The sequence below is a fragment of the Ostrinia furnacalis genome, unplaced genomic scaffold (genome assembly GCF_004193835.3).
Source record: "Ostrinia furnacalis isolate ACB-3 unplaced genomic scaffold, ASM419383v2 OfSCF6566, whole genome shotgun sequence".
Taxonomy (NCBI): Eukaryota; Metazoa; Arthropoda; class Insecta; order Lepidoptera; family Crambidae; genus Ostrinia; species Ostrinia furnacalis.
The window spans coordinates 99,244-121,978 of NW_021136805.1; the positions used below are offsets into that span (position 1 = coordinate 99,244).

General features: G+C 39.3%; 1 protein-coding gene across 1 annotated transcript in view; it reads right to left on the bottom strand.

Annotated features, from left to right (window-relative positions):
- Nucleotides 1-20,668, bottom strand: part of LOC114362527 (RNA-binding protein 6) — a 39,489-nt gene extending 18,821 nt beyond the window's left edge. Inside the window, exons 1-5 of the mRNA XM_028317962.1 lie at nucleotides 20,653-20,668; nucleotides 20,011-20,120; nucleotides 3,648-3,732; nucleotides 1,790-1,822; nucleotides 887-967 (exon numbers count right to left, since the gene is read on the bottom strand). Coding sequence (XP_028173763.1) covers nucleotides 887-967; nucleotides 1,790-1,822; nucleotides 3,648-3,732; nucleotides 20,011-20,120; nucleotides 20,653-20,668 — 325 coding nt within the window. The remainder of the gene's footprint in view (nucleotides 1-886; nucleotides 968-1,789; nucleotides 1,823-3,647; nucleotides 3,733-20,010; nucleotides 20,121-20,652) is intronic.
- Between the last annotated feature and the right edge of the window lie 2,067 nt (nucleotides 20,669-22,735).

The window sequence follows — 22,735 nt, forward strand, 5'->3', positions numbered from 1 at the left end:
GCCCGCCGCCCGCGCCCCTCGCCCACCCTCCGAACGCCTATTCTTCAAAGGTTAGTGTTTCACAGGAGTGCGCAACAAACTAACCCAGATAGAATAATAAAGGCCTCTCAAAAATTAACATTCTAGTCCCATTCGACGGGATCGACCGGAGCCTCCGGTGGACTTCTTTTAATTAGTGAAAAATCTTTTTTCTTTCGTCCCGAGATTTACATAGAAGTCACCACAAAAAGGACGTCACTTTTTCTATACTTTTGTTTGAATCTGTTTAAATCTCTTTTAAAAGCTTTCTCTGTTAATGAGGAGCGGGATGGCGATGGCGGAGCAGGCGAGGGGGCGGTGTTTGCGCTGGAGTGTTTGCCTGACGCGTAACATTTGAGAATCGTTAGGGCGAATCGTCTGTAAACATAGAGCGAGGCGCTCGCAATTGGCCGGATTGTCTCGACAAAATTCTGGAGATAAACAATAAGTAGCACTTCTCAAAACATGGACGTTTTGTAATTGACGGCGTGGCAGATTTATCTAGATGGTTCAGTCATTGTTAGACGTGTTAACTTGTTAGTAAAGTTGTTAGTGAGTTCACACGAACTTTTGTCATGGGACGAGTTAGTCGGAATGGGAAGTTAGGACGTAGTCACGAGAGTAGGCGAGAATTAGCGTATGCGTTAGTTTGTAAATGAGTGGCATGTCAGTAGGTAAGCGATTCGGTGCCGATCGAGGGTTAGCGGTTAGCGTTAGTGGAATGCATTGTCGCCTACACGAGTTCACAGATGCATGGCGTGTACATTGTAAACCCCGCTGAGCTCGAGGGGGTGGTAAGGCAGGAGTGTCGCCAGGTGGTGGTAGTGATTGCCGGAGAGTTGGTGGTGCAAGCTCGCCAGGGGATTACCTGCTGGGTACGGCAGCCCGAAGCTAGGATAGCCCGAATAGCTACGTCCTGCCGCATAGGCGGCGTACGCTGCGGGAAAACCTGTGCAACAAAAAAACAGAATTATTCACTTAAACTAACATGAGCACAGATGAAAAGCGTAGGTTAAAACAGTCTGCATGCTCTCGTTTATTAGTAAAATGCGCCGCTACCGATTCGCCAACCGATAAACTTTTGGTATTTAACAAGTGTCCCGGTGGCCCGATTCTAAAATAGAGGCGTCAAATACAAGATAGGCAAATATAGTACATGCTCGGTACGACATCGTGTTGGATAATGTCCAGCGCATGATATTTTGTAAACATCGTTTAATGTAGCATAGTCTAAGTGGACTGGGACGGCTTCAAACAAGAGATACCTACCGTGTTTTCATAACAAACTAAATTACCAACATATCAAACAGGTCTACTCTAGTTCAATACAGCGAAACGAATAGTACATTACTTTTTAAAGGTTTAATTTAAATAGTAATTCGTACCATCGGTTTCGTTAACAACGTGAAGTCCGTTGTAAAATGCAAAATGAATGATGGCCGGACGTCCACATCGGCTGATATGATTACTACACCGGATCGTTTATCATATTATTGCCAATCAAAATAGTGTATCTGTCAGGCCACGCGATCCATCACCCGGCGGACGCAGCTACAGCGACACACCAATATCCGTTAATTAAATGACCAGACATTAAGCAACAATTAAGTAAGTCAGCGCAGTTCTGATTAATGCCCTGATCCGTCTCGGTACCCCAGTTAGCACTTTGACAACACCGTTCAGATGTCAGTTGTAGAACGTGCAATGATCATAGATGCAAGAGGAGCAGAAAAATGTGAAGTGACTTTGAAAAAAAAGTGAATCAACTTACCATCAGGAAGAGCCCCCAATGACCACATGAAATCTAGAAATGTAAAAACATTTACATAAATCGATCGATCCTTACACCTTACATTTTAAATATGTGTGTGTTTTTTAACATTTAAGATAAATATGAATACTTGTAATATGTGCCGTGAGACACTATTTTGCTTGGCGAGAAAATTTTATCTTATACAAATACTGGATAATTACTTATATATGATGAAGATATTATAATATATACTTAGTTTAAGTTTATAAAGAGCATTCAACATTACTAAGTTTCTAACACCAAACAATTTCTATGTGATTTTTTTACTTGATGGGGTTTGTTAGTGCTCGATCATCAGATTCGATGACATATATACTTGAAATGTTAATCTATTCTACACATTGTTAGTCTAAGCTAAACATGTTAAACAAACAGACGTTTTTAAATATTTTAGAAATGATATTTATTACTCTAAATTCTACCGAAAAACCTACTTAATAAGTTAATACAATTAATTCTATTAGTTTACGAGAGCTACGTTTGAATACAAACTTGGATGATAATCTTACTGTTAATACAACAGCATAAGTTAATAATGAAGTATCAGAAGATACAAAACTAAATATAACTAATAGTGAACATATATTGGTCCTAATTTGGCAATGCATAAAAATTATAAATAAATAATAAATATATGTAAAGAGTAAGGATTCAAATAAATATAGTAAACTTAAATTTAAATTGACTAAGAACACACATATTAACGCATTTAATTAAGTACCTAGGCTAAGTTCAAATATCTTACATACAGTTGTAATAAATTAAAATATAAACAACATTGTCTAAAATTCTCACAAAACTCATATAACATCCAAAGATAATAGGTACCTCTTTTCATCCACTGACAACATTTTTGAAAAGCCGACATCAAACTGTAAAGCTATCATGGTAAAAAGCTAAGGAATATAAAAGTTCAATTTATGAAAATAGTTTTGAGAAATATTCACCAATCGTCCGCAATCAATGACATGACTAGACTCTGCTCGCTAAACGTAGTTCCAACATGGATGGACAGAATACTGGCAAGGATCAGCGCGGCCAATACGGCCCTGTTTGTGTTTCATTAACTCTACTCGAAACCAAAACAACACCAGGCTCTCCACTATTTCTTCTATCTATTAATAAATCGCATTAAGCACCTACTACCTGGTATAGAAAAATATTGCTCTATGAACCCTACTTAAAATTGTTCCAGATTTTTCGTCTACATAATTAAATATGTCAATAACAATATGATATTTATGTAAATCATCTCATAAAACTGATTTTACTATGGCTTTTCTAATGTTCGTAAACATTTCGAAAATCCGCTATCTAACTGATCGTCTAATGGCATTTACTAAAAATAAGACACTTTGGATATTATCAGTTGCTTTAGATAATCTAGTATTGTCATTTCTGTAGGAGAGGAGGAATGTGAGAGAAAGTAGGAATGGAAAGGAGAAGATTCAGCAGGAATGCACAGAGTGGAATTAGAAGGGGTGGTGTGGATGTTGCTGGAAGAGGATCGCGGATCAGAGTGGCAGAGGGGTCGGGATGGTGGTGTGAGTGAGAGGGGAGTAGAGTGTTGGGATATCGAGTGCGTGTGCGCCGAGGAGTTCGGAGACGGAGTAGGCGAGGGGGGGAAGGGCGAGGGGGGCGAGGGTGGGTCGCGGGGGGCGAGGAGCGGGGCGGAGGGCGGCCAGGGCGCGCCGGTAGGCGGCGTGGGCGCCGGAGCCGCCCGCGCCCGCGACCAGCAGCTGCGGCGCATGGACAGGGTACGGGGCGTACCGGACGCTGCCGGCGCCGGCCGCCACGGCGGTTCCTAGCAACTCACCGTACGCGCCGCGACCGGCGGCTCTCGTCTTCGCCAGATTCGCTGGGAGCATTACTTCTTTTGGCTGTGCTTTTTTGCATTCCACCTGTAACAAAACAGCGAAAATTTTATTCAAATCTCTACTTACACAAAGATAAAGTGAGGAAAATTTTACAGAATAGGCTAGTTGCCTAAAAAAATTTTTTTAGTCCGTAATGTTTAATATCAAAAAATATTGGACACATATAATTTTATTTGTCAATCTAACAAATAATTACATAGTTATGGTGCGTTGAAGTTGCGCACGACGTCACAACGTGCGGCATTTTTAAGCAAGCGTTGACGTCACGGGCCTCTTCTTATGAACTTTGGGGCGCTTTATCTCTTTAAATTATATCATTAGTTTTAAAAAGTGAAAAATACGTGTAGAGTATTTTTTGATAAGTTAACTGACGGACTAATTAAAACTCTTGCTTTTTGACCCAGGCAACATCCCCATTCAATGTATTTTATGAGGTCGTCGGTGCACCTTGTGGGTGGACGTTCTATGCTGCGCTTTCCGGTACGTGGCCTCCACTCCACAACCGGCCATTGTGGTAATCATTGGGGGAGGCCTATGTTCGGCAGTGGACGTCCTATGGCTAAAATGATGATGATGAATGCATTTTGGCCTCGTAAATATCTATTAGAAGAAAATGAAGTCGATGACGTAAAAGCCACATATTCATATTTAAGAGTAGCTGTAGCACGTTGTAAAAGATAATGCGATTCCATACATCAAGCCGGTTTGCATCGAAGAGCACTAACACACAGACTACATGCCCCGCTCTTGCTAGCTCAAAAGATGTCTTCTTTGAAGGACGGTAATAGCTCGACAAAGAAACAAAGATAATTCACAATATGAAGATTCAATTGTGCTATTCACCTAAATTCTAATAAGTCACCGGGATTGAACAAATACTCCTGCCTTCTCGAGATCGAGTGAGTCAAGAAATTATGGCAGAAAGGGGGTGACGAAATCGGTTGACAATCCGTTATGCTTCACGGTTCGAGGCACAAATTGAATTTTAATTTGCTTTGCCGAGTCAAGGAGCTTATCATTAAATATTTATTATACAACCGGACAAATTTCACGAGCAGCCAAGTAATTATTGGCGACATTATGTCGTATCTTGTCATGTTTTCAACCAGTAAAGTTACGTTAAACGTTTGTAAGATTCCTATCACCTTTTTAAAGTGTTTGCTTAAGTAGATTAATTCACGAAGTAATTACAAACGTACGCTTAATCGATCTATTAAGTAATTTTAACGGAGAGTATGGCTCCGTTCGGTACTCGTATCTCCTCCCCGGCAGAGGGAGGGCGGGAGGCAAGTATAAATTACCCAATCTACGCTAACCCAAACCTCTAGCAATAGGATTTTCGCTACCAAGTAGCATCGTTACAGAAAAGTACGTAGGCTTAAATTAAAGTCAGTGGATAGATCGCTTTAAATTTACTTTCGTATCTTGTTTGGGATTGAAGATGTTAAGTAATACGCGCTTAAAAGTTGGTAATGAATCGTTTGGAGCGCGCGAGTGAAGTTTACAGTGACATTTTTCATAGCTGTGCATAATCGCGGTGCGTCCTCGACGGCGAGCGGAGCCGTCCACATTTGTCACGGGCCGTCACGAGCCGACAAATGAAGGCTTTGCCACGGCGTTCGCGCACTTTGTGCACTTTGCACAACTTTCTGCGCCGACATGGAACTACGTGCTTTTGCATTAACGCGGCGAAGTGAGTGCGGGGCTTTACAGCGTTGAGTGTCTTTCCGCCAAGTTTTCTGCTTAGATAAGACTGTATAATCAACATGTTAAATAACCTGGGGTTATGAGTCTCCATAATAAAGGAACCGGTCGTCTTCAAGATGAAAATAAAAGAAACCAAAAGTTCCCCGAACGCTGGGTGTGTTTTCCGAATTCTGTATGTCGAAAGTTCACTGTGCGAAACTTTCACAATACGTTACGAAGCTAAATCGTTCCGTAACATGAACGGTATTCTTCGATCGTCCGCGACATAAAAATAGTGAGTGTCGCCATTTGTCAGGTCCGATAAAGCTTTACAAATGAAACAGCGCCTACGCCAGCGGCCGCTAGTGCCGTGGCCACCCTCCATTTGTTCGGCAGCACGCAACCGAGGGGACATGCCAGAATAAATGCCCGCCTGCTTCCAAACTAAGATAGTGCGACACCGAAATTTGTTAAAACTCCCGTACTATCTCTGCAACGTTTCGCTGGAAACGTGAAAACAAATCTATTCTAAGTATTGTTTGGCAGTGGAAAATGATTTCATTCTGTAGCTACCTATAAATAATACGTGCCATGAAGAAAATTCAGTCGGCGGGGATCCGACGTTAATTGATGTCGCGTCGCTGGCGAGCGGAGTGGGAAACAAAAGCTCACAAACAATTCGCATCGGAGTTCGCAATCCCGATCGAGCGTTCGAGATCGCGACGCAGTTTAATGACACGAAAAATAACAAAGGTAAATTGTATTTAGCCCCAGCTAGGTAGGCGCGCCCTCCAGCCGATATATCGATCGCAGCAATCGAGTAGTATTCGACACCGCGCCAAGACGCTCGAGCGGACTCGAGAAGTGCTCTAGGGCTCCGGCTCACCGCCTCGCCCTGGCTCACCGAACTCGCCGACTAATCCCATCCATGTATGAGGAATTTAATTGTTTCGCGAGAAAACACCGCGTTTTATGCTCCACCACTTCGCTGAACATTCGCACGTAAAGGTGAATTAATACGAATCTGAAAGCAGTCATTAAATTTTCGCTCGATTGATTTTGAGTGAAAACCTTTTAAGGTAAAACAGTAATGTCAATAAATTCGGAGGCGAAGAATTGTGCCTACCTTTTAAGAGCATTGATTTTGTAAGCACTTCGAAACACGTGGAATAAATCACTTCGTTGAAACAGAAGCATTACTTAAGCATCATTTATGTTTTTATTTTGTCTAAGGGTGTTTTAGAATTACACTTTCCCGGCACAATGGGGGTCGGTTGATGTTTTTTTAATTCACCTTTACGGTCTTTGGAGCGAACATAAAAAAGTGTCGAAATAAGAAAGATGGAATGAAACGGCGGAGAATTACGAGTAAAGCCTATGCGTTTAAATAGATACAGCCGGGTCAAATTTATTAATTCGGGAAGGTACAGTCTGTATTATATTGCGGGTGCCGATGAGTTACTGCCAGCCGGGCCGGGCGGGGACCTTTTGAACAAAGACGCTTAAATTAAATGTTGTTAACATTACAAAATATATAGTTGAGGTTTCCGCGGCGAGTTACAGCGGCTGAGCACTAAGATTTTCAAGGGGTGGAAAGTTTGGCGTTAGCGGACCTTATTTCAGATTCCTCCGGCTTGGCGCGAGCAAGAAAATAAAGCAACTTCGCAAGAGTGCATGCTCACTGAACCAGGCCGTATGTGTGTTGACGTTAACTGCATTTTATAAGATTTTGCGTTTGTTTCCTTGTAGTAGAATTTCTGTTTCCTTTGAATTCCTGTGGCGGACTATGGGCAGACAGCCAAATAGACAGCTTTATAAAAAAATAAAATATCTTAACTTGTTTTATATTAATATAAATTGAAGATGCGGGAAAGGGCGGTAAGCTGTTTGGCAGTCCTTATCACTAATATGTGGAGTAATAAAATTGGAACGCATGATACAAGGCTCGAGTTTACGTCGAAAGAAAAATGATCACACTTCTAAGTGCGATTTAACGCGTCGATATAAAAAGTCGAAAAAGTACGCGTCGAGTAAAGCGGGGAGCGTGTGGCGGGACTACGACATACGTGAGAGATAAACGCAGACAGGGAAGGGTTACGAGGGGGGCGGGAGATAAGTTTATCAGGGAAACCTCTCGCCTCTGTATTGACAGAGCGTCGCAGCCTGGGCCTGATTGCCGCTAAACGGAAGCCCGAGTGCCGAACCGGAGGCTACCGAGCGCTCCACAAACATACCTACAGATAAAAAAGCCCAACGTAACATCGACAAATTTTACGCTCCCCGTAACGGAACGGATTTGCTAAACGGTTATCCAAATTCGCAATGTCGCGAAACAACGTCGACTTTATTAAATTCTGGCCTATTTACTCGAAGATAGATTTCGATAAAGCTTTCGCTATCAACGAAAGCGCTTGCACGTACGAAAATTTGATAAGCTAAACGAAAAAAATCGTATTGCGAAGGCTACGTTACGTGAAGGAGATGAGTCACAAATCTTGCGTTCAACAGGTCATGGATAATGAAATACCGCGGCACCCCGGGAACTCTTTCCATATTTACGTAACTGTTGTTCGAAGGAATAAGATAAGCGGGAGTCGTCGTTTTTCAACGAATTTCAGAGTTGCTTAAAGTGTTGTGGAGTGTTTGCCCAGAGCGCCATGGGGGGTCCAATGGACGCAACGCGCGAATTTCAAATCAAATATAAGCGATCGACTCGGCGTCGATGTACCTGGCAATAGGGTGGCTGATATTACAATTTTAGACGGATTCACATCGGAAAATATCGCGAATCAGTAAACTCAAGCTCGAAATTTAAAATATTCCAGCGGTATCGCATAATATGCTGTTAATCGAAATCAATTTACGTTCGGTTAAACTTGTCAAGATATGGTAAAAGTATCGACAAAAATTAACAATAGTCATTTCAGAATATGTGAACATTTTAATCGACTTAAACTGTCGTTAATGATTTACGGTGAAACGAATACTGTTTGCTGTAACAAACCATTAATTAAACCCGCATTTGCACCTAACGGTCGCATATAAAATGCATGTCCACGAGGCTCCGTTCGACGTTAATAACACACATCGAACGTACACTTGAGGAAGACGTTATTATGTCACGTTTAAATTTAATATCGGTATAGCGCACGGCGTCATACGAATGTTAGTTAGGTATTAAATATTAAGCCTGTGCACATATCGCGCGACTGCAGTCATTCAGGCGTAGTGCTGTCTTGGAAAGATATTTGAAGGAAAATTGTAGGTATGAATTTTCTACCGTTACCTAAATAGTCCATATGGTATACATAAGTAGGTATTGCAACAGATCTATTTACGCACTTTCATACTAAAAATTTTTTGAAATTGATTCGTATTTAATCATGATTTACCTATTACTATTGTCAAAATTGTGACATGTTTAAGTCTGCGCCGAGTATGAAATTCCATAATTTTATTTTATTAACTCATTAAATTTCTCCGCTTATAAAAATTAAAGATTTTCGAAAAATCACGATAAAATCAAAACAAGATGTTTCAAACCTTTACTCGATACAATAGTTGGTCGTTACGACTGGGTCGCCCTCACATCTCTATTCAGGGAAGTCTGTCTACCGCTGCAGGCTATTTCTGAATCGATCGCGGTCGATACCAAACGTGGTCTGAAGGCATCAAGACGTTTACATTTCACGCTTTACTGGCTCTACAATCGCTTGCCTTAACGGGAAATTATTTTTCCTGCAACATTTTCGCCGGTAAACTACGGTAGCGTCTGAGTTTTAAATATGAAATTAGAAGGCAATGCAAAAAGAAATAAACTGATAGGTAAGGTTAGCAAGCTTTCGCTCACGATTTCGTCCTCGCTCTTTGACAAAATTAGAAATGTAAACCTCATGAATCATTATGTTCTTGACGCCAACATACGAGGCAGGGGAATTTATTTTAAAATATGTGCACTACATATTATAAAACAAAGAATGAAACTATGATTCAGACTTAAGACTTACGTGAAATTGTCTCGCTTATTTGACCATAAAAACAAACTTAAGAAAGACAATTGCCGTATTTTAAACAAAAACAATCCCCATCGAGTTTCTTTATAAATATTTATAGAAGCAAATTAGCTAAATAAAGAGGCAGTTGAGATTAAATCTAGCTCAGTTGAATCTGGATAATAGCCGAAACTGCCGCAAGTCCTATAAAAAGGCCAATTAGAAGAACTAAACAAAGCGTAGTGCATTGGCAGACACTCACAGGCATTAGGGGCAGTTTGCAATTGTAAGCAAACAGGATTAACTTGGAGTCGCTTGGCTAATGCCTATCACGGCTAAAAGGACATTTCGAACCGACATTGGCGAAAAAATAAAATTGGGACCGGGAGGAGTGAGTTGGCTCATTAAAGTATGGTTCCGTATGAAGAATAAAACCCATTGACTTGTAACTAATGTACCGCTAGTAAATGAAACATTTAGGCTGAGTTGCACCACCTAACTTGGACCGTAACTACAACGATTACCGGTGTTTTTTGTATGGAGTTTGGCAGACTTTTGATGTTTGTCAAAGTTAAAGTAAGATGGTGCAGCCCAACACCTAACACCACCAGAAGCTAACAATTCTGACTTTACTTGGAGTTAGTTAATAAATGCTTTATAAATGTGGCCCAGCCTTACTGTATGATTGAGAAGCAGGGCCACATTTATAAAGCATTTATTAACTAACTCCAAGTAAAGTCAGAATTGTTAGCTTCTGGAGGTGTTAGAGAGCAATAAATAATAATAGTTTAGTTCAAAGATTTTTTCCCTAAGAACCCCAAAAATTACCTTCTAACATTTAATAATTCCCAGCGTATAATGAAATTTGTATATTAACGCGATATGGCGCGTCGCCCTATAAAAGTGTTTTCGTGTACGAATCCGAATATTCCAATAAAATTGGATACGATGTATTTGAACGGAGCATATGAGTGCAATTTGCATTAGAGTATTGGAGTAGACGGCTCTAATGGCGTATATACATTTTAAGTGATAGTTTGCAAAATTAGACCCATCTAATGTACGAATCTCTATCTTTATATTTCGTATAATGTAGACTAAAAGACAAGATAATTTAGAAATATAGCACAGCAATGAGTTTTCAAGAGATAAGTTTAGTCTTTGTCTAGAAGACTTTATATTACAAAAGTTAAATTCTCCCATTATAAAATTTTAATATAGACGCACAAATAACTTTCTTAAAAGTTTCACATAATGTGTTTGTGGTAACATACAATATTTATGAGATAGTTCGCAGCGTCAAGCAAATTAATACAGTACACGACAGTAATTAAAACAACAAATTTAATGTCCAAGACAAATTCAGGTGACATTAGGAATTAATAATACTTGGTGAGAAAGTTTAGGGGCACGTACATGTATAAGCTGTAACAATTAGTAGTAATTAAGTAGGTTGAGCCGGGCGCCGGCGGCGGGCTTGTCAGACCACCGCCGTCTAGATTAAGCCGTGCACGTGGTCCGCCCGTAACTTGTTTTGCATGAATCTGTTCGCGACTTTCATACGAGTCTCCGAGGAGAGCCTCAGTACCCACTCTGATGTAAATGAAATTGTGCGCAAGAAATAAAGCAGGTCTCCTTCGCTGGTATTTATCGCCGCGCGCGTCTCCTAACTCCCCTGTAATGGGAATGTGGAGGCGCTGAGCCCGGCCGTAATGAACAGGCCTGCCCTAACGTATGGCCTTTATTGATGACGCCCGCGCCCTCAGCACTCACTACTTTATTGTCACGCGACACCGTTTCAATTACGCCGCTTCTTACAATACTTTATGGCCGGTCGAATCATTTCTTGCCGCCGGGGAATCTCTGCCTAATCTCTCCATAAAAGTGGGATCCTCAAGCGGGCGTTTCCATCTGCCGAAATTGCTATCGTGTCGTTGGTTACTTGATTAAATATTTACTTTTGTTGGTTTGCATTTATTTTTATTGCTGAGAACGGACAAATGAAAAGTACTCTACTATTCTATTGTCGCAAAGTAAAGAGAGCAACTTATCTAAATAGAATGAAAAACATCTACGCAAAACAATATTTACAATCTTAAGTGTTCTACTTAGTTAATCCTGCGATTCATCACTCTTTGTATTTTCAAGAAATGAATGTTTTCCACATAATAAATGAGAAAGGCGTGCTTAGCGAAACACAATTAATACTATTGACAGGTGGATTCAACGTAGCGTTAGCGCTTAACTTAGTATCCAGGGTAAGTCATCGTTCTGTTCTGAGCCTCCATCATATATCTCGCACATTACGCTCGGATTAATAACAGTAATAGGATTGCAGGGCTTACACGGAAGGCGACGCCGTTCGCATGTACGCCGCGCCTAATGCTACGACGGGAATCAGTACTACGACGAGTATCAGTGCTACGAGCTTGTCGCCAAGAGATTGAGAAGCAACATTTCACAGATCGCATTATAACATCTATTTTATTTCAAGTTTATTTAAGACTCAGTATTGTATCTTTTAGAATAACGTGAGTGTTTTCCAATTTCAACGTAGGGATAAGGCCACTTTTGATGTGGAGGTTACGCACCTACGCTTAATTAAAATATGAAAATTCCGATTGATGTTACATTTCAGCGACTGCACACCTTGCTCTGCCTGGCGTGCGCCACGTGTGACTAATTAATTTTCTTTCACGCTTCCAAATTTAAGTTAGAGCCGAAATCGTTAAAGGCCGGAACGGCCTGTTGAGCTGTAATTTACGTCTGTGCGTTCAGCTTTGACTCAGTTGCGTCATTTTAAAGTTGAGTCATAAAATAAGAAGGCGTAGAATGCTCGCTATGCAGTGGTCACACCGGTAGCGTTACGCACTACGCTCGAACTGGCTGCGAGCTAACTACGCTGTAGAACATAATTCGTCGTAGCAGGCAGTCGTAGGCGTCGTAGTCCGTAGACGACTACAAGGTAGTGCTTTCGTAGCCCTGTAGCAAGCTACGATTAAGTGATTTCGTCTGTTTTAATAATGTAGTTTGACCTAATAAGGTAATTTTTTTCAATTCTGGTGGTGTGTTACCACTTGTGTTATTACGGAAAACCACTTCGCATGGAGAATCCCCACTGTATCCATTTATACTGCAGTTGCGTGTTCGGCCGGTACCCATTAAATTTATATTGTATACGTACATAGGAAATTAGGTACTTGTTCAAATAGCGATCGCTATCAGATTATGATCGAACTTGTAAATTTTAAGTTAAAAAGTCGACGAGGGGTCGCTCAGGAATGGCATGATGGATATTTTCTAATTAGTGTGGGAGGCATTTATTGCATAAAAGTGCTTTTATGACGCATAAAATTGTGATTTATTGTTTTCTTGCGTAGCTATTTATTTGATTGATCCAAGAAAAATACATTCACGAAATCACGTACATTTATTTCTATAGTTGTGTTTGCTTCCCTAGAGAGTATTTCATCAAATATTGTAACTAATTAACTCGTTGTTGGAAGTGCACATGTCTTAACTAAGGTTGTAACTACATGTCATTAAGATGGCACCGGGGTAGTTAAGAACCCCCCAGGGTTGGAAACCTCGTTAAGAGTAAATGTTGCTTCCCATAGACCCACGGACGCCATGGCTTTGCGTCTATTATTTATATAAGTTTCATGTCTATGCATTTTGTATTGTAATTAAATGTGGATGCTAGTTAAGTTTGGTAAAACCATGCGAGGAATTTCATTATTACATTATAGTAATTTTGAGCAAACTAATCTCGTATATTAATCTCGGAGCTAATCTAATGCATAGCGATTATGAGATTACACATTCTAGATTCTTAATATTTTAATATCGATGCAACTTTTGAACTTTCGATATAGGTGAAAACAAGCTATAGTATTATAAATTTCTTATGTAGAGAAAATCTAAAACAAAATCTAAAGAATACCTATTGATGTCTTTGCGGGAATTGAAAATGCTATGGACCAAAGTATCGTAGGCTTTTTTATACAGAGAGTGCTGTCATATCAAGCTAAACTCGGTGGCATCTTATAGACTTGTAATAGAGCCTATTTTGCAGTGAACCTGTATAGTCTGATGTGCTGTCTATACCCAGCTCTCACTGTCGTGAATACGAAGCAGGCATAAAAACAGCAAATTGAAATTTACCGATACCCGCTCCAAAGTTTGGGGCGCGGCATTGATTCAAGGATGAGAAACTTTAAAAGAAAAAAGGGAGACTAGATAAAACCTTCCCAAATCTTGGACCCACGACTTGCCAATCGCAAGTTTCAATGAAAAGGGACGGTTCCTTGATATACCGGGTGTCCGGTGACTTGTACTTACTGTGAAAGTGAAATTGATATTGTGCAAAAGTTTGGAGACACTGCTCTACTTTGTTGATATTTGAGCTTAGGTAAGTCAAAAGATAGAGGATTATCAACTTCCAATTTGTAATTATGAATAATAGTGATAAGGATAATATTTTTTATTTTAAAACAGTATCCAAACCTTAATATCTGATAAAGACTTTGGAAAGAAAATTACGTTTTTAGATAATTTTAAAATATTGTTACATAACAGTCATACAGACATGTAATAAATATCACATAAAAAATAATGTTAATTTTGTGAAATTTTAATTTACTAACAATATTAATTCTACCATTAACTGGCCACCCTGTATGGCCTTACAAAAATGGCGGGATCGATAAAGCTTAGAAGAAGCGCTGGGTTCTGGTAAAACGAGGACTTTATGGTAATCACGGGCACTGTGTACTGTGATTGATTGTTCGACAGCTCGGGGGAGGGTGGACAGGGAATCTACTAGTTTAATGCTTGAGGATGTATTCAACATCGATCTATTTGGAGATAATAAGAATGGGAATCTTTGCTGCTCCTAAAAGAAAGATTTGTTTTTTTTTTCTTTCAATGCAAATTAATTTTTTTTGTTATTCGCCGGAACTTGGCTTGACACGCTCTCGTGTCTATATACTCTACTATGTAGGTAAAAATGCGTGAATCTATCGAAGCAGAAAAAGTAATTTCCTTTTCTATAAATAGTAGAAGTACAAGTTTTGCTTAGTTTGGGACTAGAAGTGCAGTGTAAAATGTCCAAGGAAATTTTTTTGTCTTAAATTTCTTGGGTCAGATGTCATGTAGAAGTACATATACGTGTTCCCGCTAAGAGCCGAAAGACAAACTATTCAACGACTGGTCCACGGAGGCGTTTATTGAGATAATTAACATCCATATTTCGTCATCTAACAAGATCCTCCAAGCTGAATTATTTAATTTCGCTCCAGTACATCAACATCGTATTAAGTCTAAGATACACGACAGATGTCCCATTAGAAATGGTTCAAAACGGTCTTATACAAGGACCCTTACACTTACACAAGCTATTAAAACAATTGAACGACGCATGTGTGTAGCGGAGGGTACTCTGTCAAGGGCAGCCTGAACTTTGTGACGTAATCAATTATTCTATGGTAATATTTCACTTATTTTTGATAAGGAAGTTTGCCTGATAAGGATCTGGCTTAAAAAGAATGAAAAATTTAGTGATAATAAATAATTATTTATCACGAGTCGCACTTTCATTGTAATTTGAAGATGTGTTTACGGTAATACTTTATGGTATAGAAAGCCAGTTATTTCAGTAAGCTTTATTTCTTCAGTCTTTCCTAAATTAAATGTGCCTAATACCATCCGCACAAATAAATCTAGGAGACGGATCGTACCCAACATCTGCATGAGTGTGGCCCATTCTTTAACGACAAGGGAGAAATCCACCAGCCTGTTAAGATACTAAGAGAAATGGCTATCGAGGATCCCAAGATTTAAGCGGCAGTTTGAAATGTGCCTACTTTTAGTGTTATTTCCTAAACGGAAGGCATTTGTATCCTTATGCACGATTGGGGAGACTCGGGAGAGAGGTATCCGAATAGAAAAGTTCTTTAAACGTGTTTATGCGAGGATCAACAGAAAGTTTTATATTTCTCCTTCAGATAAGGTTAAACGTGGCTATGAATAATAATCGAAATGGACTCAGACATTTCATTTAATTTTCTTTTAACCGATTTTAGACTTTAAGCATTGGAACGAAGTTTATTGCTTCAATATAGTTTTGCTTAAGTAAAGCTGTTATTTTTATTATAGATCAACATTATTTCAATTGATTTTTTGTATGATATTTTACCTTTTTATATTAGGTATGTTCTTTATGAAGCAACTAACTAGTTAGTTTATCAACATATGTAGGTGTGTATGTATCGTATCTATTACGTAACCAATATTTTTTCCCAAGGCCTAATATTTTAAAATACAAAACAAATGACAATGTTTTGTAAAAACTTGCGTATGAATCATACAGTCTGGCTGTCAGTTTGTTTTGAAAAAGCATTAGTTAAACGGCGTATAAACGTGAAGCTCGAAAATAAACCCCGTTATGTGGCTATAAAAGTTAGTTATTCGTGCAAGTTCGCCGATCTACAACAAATTGTAACTCTGATACTTTGATATGTACCCATATTTCATCCAACTCCAAATATATATTTCCAAGAATGATATCTACGGTGCAAGTTTCGAAGAGAGCAAACATGAAAAGCGATTAAAAGCTAAATACGATGTTTCTCAGTTCAAGTACTCGAGTTCCAAAAAGTCTTAGATACGACGTTTGGTACAGTAATATTAAAATTTCAATTATTTGATGAAAACGACATTTAATCTTATTCACATTTCAAAATTGCCGGCGTACCCTACTATGGAATACATAATTATAAGCGTGCATTATTCATGTCAATCCAACTTTATTTACATAAAAACTTCCCATCTTCCCCCATCCTCCCCAATCGAATATCGACTTTATAACGCCGTCATAAACTTTATATTGGCGCACCTCAACACACGACAGGACAATTTTAGCAGGTGCGACCCCATAAAGAAACGCAGGTGTACACGTCTCATGCTTAAATCCGGCAAATAGAAATTGATGTTAAAAGGTGAAATCTAAACTACGACGTACATCACCCATTTTGCGGGGCTTCTTTGTTAATATTCGTCGTAAGCGGAAGCAATTAAGGGGTAATGTATAAGGATGTAATGGAGTGACGAGAATTTGTTGTGAGCGTTTTAATGGGGCCGTATTTATGTTACAGTATGCATCCTAAGTGCTTAAGTATCGCCTTAAACGAGTAATTAAATTCACGGTCCTTTACAATGCGACAGCGCTGAATTTTTCGCGACAATCGCTCCACAAAAGGTATTGTGGAGCAAAAGATGCACGTAGAAAAATTTTTCACGCAGTTTTTGAAACTCTTTTTATGAAAACCACGACGTCACCCTATCACTCGTGCGAGGAGGCGGAGCAGCTATTAGCTTAACGACCATTTTAATATAAGAGATGACAATATATTAAATTTACGACGTCAGCTACCCGTAGCGTAAACGTCGCTGACATGACGCTTCTGTCTTCTTTATTGCGTACGTAAATATAACTATCAGATGTGTTTATGATATGCCGTGGCGAATTTTTAATGACTATCTGTTTACGAGTCACGCACGGTGTGTATCCGATCGTCGTAACTGTAAAGTGTGGAAACGCTTGCTACACTTTGTCATCGCTGTTTTAAAAGGTGTGCAACAAAATAATACGAAGTAGGTGTAGTAGGTGACATTGATTCTTTGAAATAAGAGTATGTCAAATGCTAAAACATATTTAATATAATCATGATGTTTTCTGTTAAAAAAGGAATTTAAGCTTAAAAGCTATTTTAAAACCATGCCCCGTATCACACGTTAGTTTCTTTTACTATGAGACAATATTATGATTGATATTGTTGGCTTTGCTTGCTCTAGGAAGATCGTTAAAATATTGTCGTATATGGACAAGTCGCAATTGAAATACATTGACGATGGACTTGCAATAAGTTGCTGTAATTATTAGGTTGCAATTGTCTAAAACGTCCATAGCACTCATTTGCGTGTACACGCAACAAAAAGGGCGAATACACGATTAGTTCCCGCGTAGACTCCTCCGAGCAGATCTCTCGTTTTGCACGGAAGCAAGCGGTAATTACTCTAAACACTACCCATTTGTTTGATGTCTTTGTTCGTTGTTTGCTCCACTTAGGGCGAGAATCACCCTTGCGATCTCGACACATGCCGCGGCGTAATGGACGCGTGAGATAATAGAGGAACACAAAAAACAAGCATTAATAATCAGAAATATGCATCGGGATACACCCTATCTGTTCGCGTCCTTTCAACCAGTAATGGCGTTGCTGTCAAAGACAATGTACGACAGCACATCAAGATACACCAGGCACTTTGTACAGTCGTAATAAGAGCGATTTTGCATCGAACATGTGTAGGCTGATGCGCTGTAGAGCGTAAGTAATGGCTGAAATAGGTGCGTACCGCTCGGGTTTTTAAAAAGTCAAACGGAGTTCGCAATTTGCACCGTATTGTAATTTTGAGTTTGTGAACAGTCTTTTTAGATCTTAAAATTATATCAAAATAGTGTTTATTGTATACTTCGGAATACTACACCTGTCTCTAAAATTTTCCTGGGCCTTACAATTTCTTCTAAAGTCAATTTTCTAAATATTGACATCTTTTATTATGAACGGCTTTGTAAGGCATCTTTTTAATGGGACACACAGACTTGTCTACCTATAAATACATATAATCAATATTTCACAGACAGAACGCGACCTTGTTTACACAAATCGTAAATCATACCTACCCCCAGTTATGATGAAATGAATAGCGTCGTTGGAATAGCAGAAATCACTAGTGCTAATTATGAAGGGAGTGCGAGGTGAGGGCATAGTTTAAGTGAATAAAGCAGGATCACTTTTTCTAATGCATACACACTATATCTACGAACTTATGTATGTGTAATGAAGTATGTAAACAGCATTTTAATAACGATGGCTTTACGTTTAATTTTTATGTATGAATGAATATCAGGAAAAGTTTTATTCATACGACCTAAATATTTTACGTAAGCTCTTTATCTTCTACGTACATCTCAATAAATTCTTCTGAATAATATCATGACAATTCTTGGTCTCTAGGTTTATAATTGACGGAGCACGGAGGTCATTTTAATGGGTGTGATCTGTCCCCGTAGGGTAGGCATAGGTATGCGATTCAATGCACTTTCCCCGTCAAAAAATGCAGTTATCAGTGAGGCTACTTTATCTTTTTCAGCTATGTAGAGGGCGAGTCCCGGGGGTCTGCGGCTTGCAATAATGCTCGCACGGTTGGCTGAGCAGCGCGTTTCTGCCCCACAAGTTTTCTATTTTAATTCAAACATTTCAGAGATGGGCACTTAACTCAAACGTCCCTTGCATCTAGCAGATAAATAACTTGATGTAGTGCGATATTATTTTCACAGTTAGGTATAGTAAAAGTACGACATATTTTATCGTTACCACCAAAATAACACTGGAAATATTTTACTTTATATTTCTTGTTCTTTTACTCGTATTGTGTGGGTGGTAACAACTGACGTCATAGCTCAAATTACTGGCTTATGTGTTATAAATCACAGAATCATATTCCATTGTTTTATTTTGAAAACTATTCTCAAAAGTAAAATCCGCTCTCTATTTAACACGATTACATTCGTCCAAAATATTAAATGCTACAAGCAAAGCCCTAATGACGGCGGCAACAAAAACAAAACACTATTATTCAGTGTCCATTGCCGCTGTAATTATACCCTAATTATTTTTATTGGTGCTATGAAACGGTGCGTGGATGGGCACAATTAATTTGATTATGTAGTGAAATTTTCACTAAAATAAACTTGCAGACAATGACATGCGTGCGGGCAAGTTAATCGGCGCAGGTTTATGGCGGTACATGATTGTAATAGTCTTGTAAAGGGCGGGTGTAATGTATCGCGAATGGACGGGATTCAACGTTATGGCTGTAAGAACTACTCTGTATCAACTGTTATTGTACTTTTGCTAGACTATTAGTCCTTAACTACTCTTATTTACTTTGTTAATAGGCAATAGTGAAAATAAACGAAGGACTGAAACAAAATAACTGCATCGAATGAAAACGATAATGTCAAAAGATACAAACTGGCAAGAAGAACAAAAAGGCTTCAAATAAAAGACGACTTTTATATAGTGACATTATAAAGTCTTGGTTCCCTGTCACATACACATGTCCGACCCCTGGCGGGGAAAAATCTAAACACAGTAAAGCCGTTTTAGCGGCTTTTTATTGGCCGGCTTGGACGACCGCCAACTCCTTCGGTTTAATTGATATCTGACCGACAATGTCGGCGTTGTCAGAGATTGAGTTGCAAAAGATCTTTGTATAAACAACTGTTGTGTTTTTAGGACTTTGGGGGACTATTCCGATATTCTATTTGGCGAATTGAATTATTTATTTTTCTCTTTGATTTCTGTTTAAGATGGACTGCGTGCTCGTGGGCTACGTGAGTATTCTACCTAAGCAAACATTTTATTTATTTGGAGCAGAATCTTAATATCAGTAGATTTTCCTGGTTGACTTTGTCCCTAAATCAGATTTATCTCCGAAACTAAATCACATAAAAATGCTCGTGGAATTGTTGGAGGAATAATGAAAAACTACGACTTACCATTTTGTTGTTGATTTCGTGAAAATGTATTTCGCACACTTTATCTACTATGTCTTCGCTTTGAAATGTGACGAATCCGAAACCTGGAACAAACAAAAACACATAAGTTTCTGACAAGGAAAATGAAATAACAAAAATAAAATACAGTCTGTATTAAGTGTATCAAAGAATCTTACAAATTGCAATCCAAATACAATTTTAAAACCTCAGACATTCAGTCCGGAAAGTTTTCGAATTTACCTCGTTTCAAGTTATCGTGAAAGTTTCATCTTTGATATCGTTTTAATTAAGGGCAATTCGCCCGGGGTTAATTTCAAAAGGCGTCAATCAGTTTCGACAACACCTATCAGGCATTGTGGCGGTGCCGGCGTTCGTCTTTGTACTACACAATTTAATAAAATTTACACCCCGTCGACCACAAGCCTAACAATGCGACTAACCTTTGAAACTCGAATTCAAAAAGCTATTGGTTCGTAGTTTTTTTGTCTGGAACGATAGGAACTTTCGAATGAAAATAAGTTTTATATTGAATAGTTTAATTATTTGTGATTTAAAATGTTCATTTCGCGAGAGCAGTTTTACAAATTGCGCTTTCAGTTGTTTTACCTGACAAGGGATTAGTTAACATTCTCTGTCATTTACCATTTTCTTTACTCATATTTGCCTTCTTCAGGCGCTTTTCAGTAAAACAGTTTAAATTCCAGCTAAGATACGTGTTTGACTTAAGAAAGTTTCAACAGAACCGTCAAGAACATTTAAACTATGGAAAGCGTGTCATTGGTGTTACATTAGCATAAATCTTTATGCGATGCACACAATCTGTCGCCAAACAGAACCCTGAACTTCGGGGCTGTTCGAATCACGTAATCACCTGACGCCGAAGTTCCCTTAAAGTGGCAAACACAACAAGGCGATGAGCAGCCGTGTTCTAACGATTAAGACACACACCGTGACGTGCCGTGTCCACCCGCCTCACGGCAAACAGCATTAGCGCCGCCGCGCAAACAGTACCCGCGACCGTGATTACGCTGACTCTGGCATGTATCACGGCACCTTGTATCACGTTCCAAAGTTCCCACCTTCTCATCCCTTTTCCGCAGTGATATCGACACGTGCCACTCAATCAACACCAAAAAAGTTCCTGTGTGACTCATCCAAAAAACAAACTTTAGGGGGCCCCAATCAATACCTGCAAATGTTACCTTTCACGCGCCCTGATATTTATAATCCGATGGCTCTTTGTTAATATTTAGTCCATCACCTTTCGCGGCTTCGTCTGGCCTAAACAAACAGCGTGGTCCGTCCCGAAACTAGAGCGTACTTGGTATTTCACGCGCGGCCGGGTAGCTTTGCGTAGGAATCGAGGCGAAGATAGTAACGCCCCGAAAAGGCAAATAAGGGTTCAGTTGAGTTTCGTAGATGATCGTATTTTCTTTATGCATTATAAGGTTGGTGCGTTTTATCATGAAAATCGTTTCTGCGTTATTGCTTTCCCAATAAAAACGATTGGAAACAATCCCCAGTTACATAAAACATGTTGTTGGAGTCGCATGAAAGTAGATAAAGCATTATTCTGATGTTTAGATTATAAGTGGGATAGAGGTCCGGGGACCGTGGACAAATATTATGTAGTTGCGTGGCGAACGGAGAGTATTCCGGCCTTATTTATGCGGGTTTGTAAACTGAATAATGCCGTGTATTCGCTGAGGAATATCGCCGCAATAGGATGCGGCGGCGCCGCGGAAGCTCGTGCAACATTAGACATATTTACAAGATAACTACTCGGAGGAACTATAAGAAACAAGAGAAAAACGACACAGGAAAAGTAAAGATAACTGTTTTCATAGTAGGGTGCTATCATGTCTCTGTTTTACGTATTATCAAATTTCCTCTTTAGTATGATGAAATTTTTAGTGGAATTCGAAACCTAGGTTAAAGATTTGAAATCTTTTCAAAGAGTTGGTCTCTTCATTATTGTACGATTTTAATCACTAAAGAAAAGCTTTGTTGCTTAGCTTATGACGACTTGTTACTCCTGAGAAAATAAAGATAAGGGATAAAATTGGCTTGGTTAATAAAGTTCTTTAAGCCATCCAGCGTGCCACAGCTTGTCCGCGTGTAAAGCACGCGATGTACTAACCGTGAAACTTAGAAATGAAACGTTAAGAGAAAAGAGAGAAATGGCATTGTCACTGACCACGTAAAAAGTTTTGGGTTTCGCTAGCCTTTGTGTGCCGCTCCAGATAAATGGGGTATTTTCGCGAAATTCGTCCGCGTCACTTCTCCTAACAATGGGGAAGATAAATAATCTCTGCGTAAGAAAAGGATTCCGTAAACATAATTATTTGAACTCGCAATTGTAGCTGTGAAGCGCTAATGAAAGTTCTCCAGTCGCTCGAGGATTTAACTTTATTTTTCCCCGGCTTCAATTAGACTGGGTGGTACCTTTATTTTTCAGATGGAATACTTTAATTAAATCTGCAAACTTACAGGTGATTTGCTGATGAGTGCTGGCAATCAGTTCCTTGACCAATTAAATTCTTATTACAAACTCTTTTGTTTCAACTTTTTTTAAACAAATGAGTCTGTGCTTTATCTATTTGAATTAGTTCCTTCATCTACTCGTACCTTGTGCAATAAAAGGCAGCGTTTCTGCGGAGTGAGCGTCTGAAAGCGCGTTCCGTTTTTATTAATTCGCAGCGAGTTCGCACCTGCGATGGCGGCG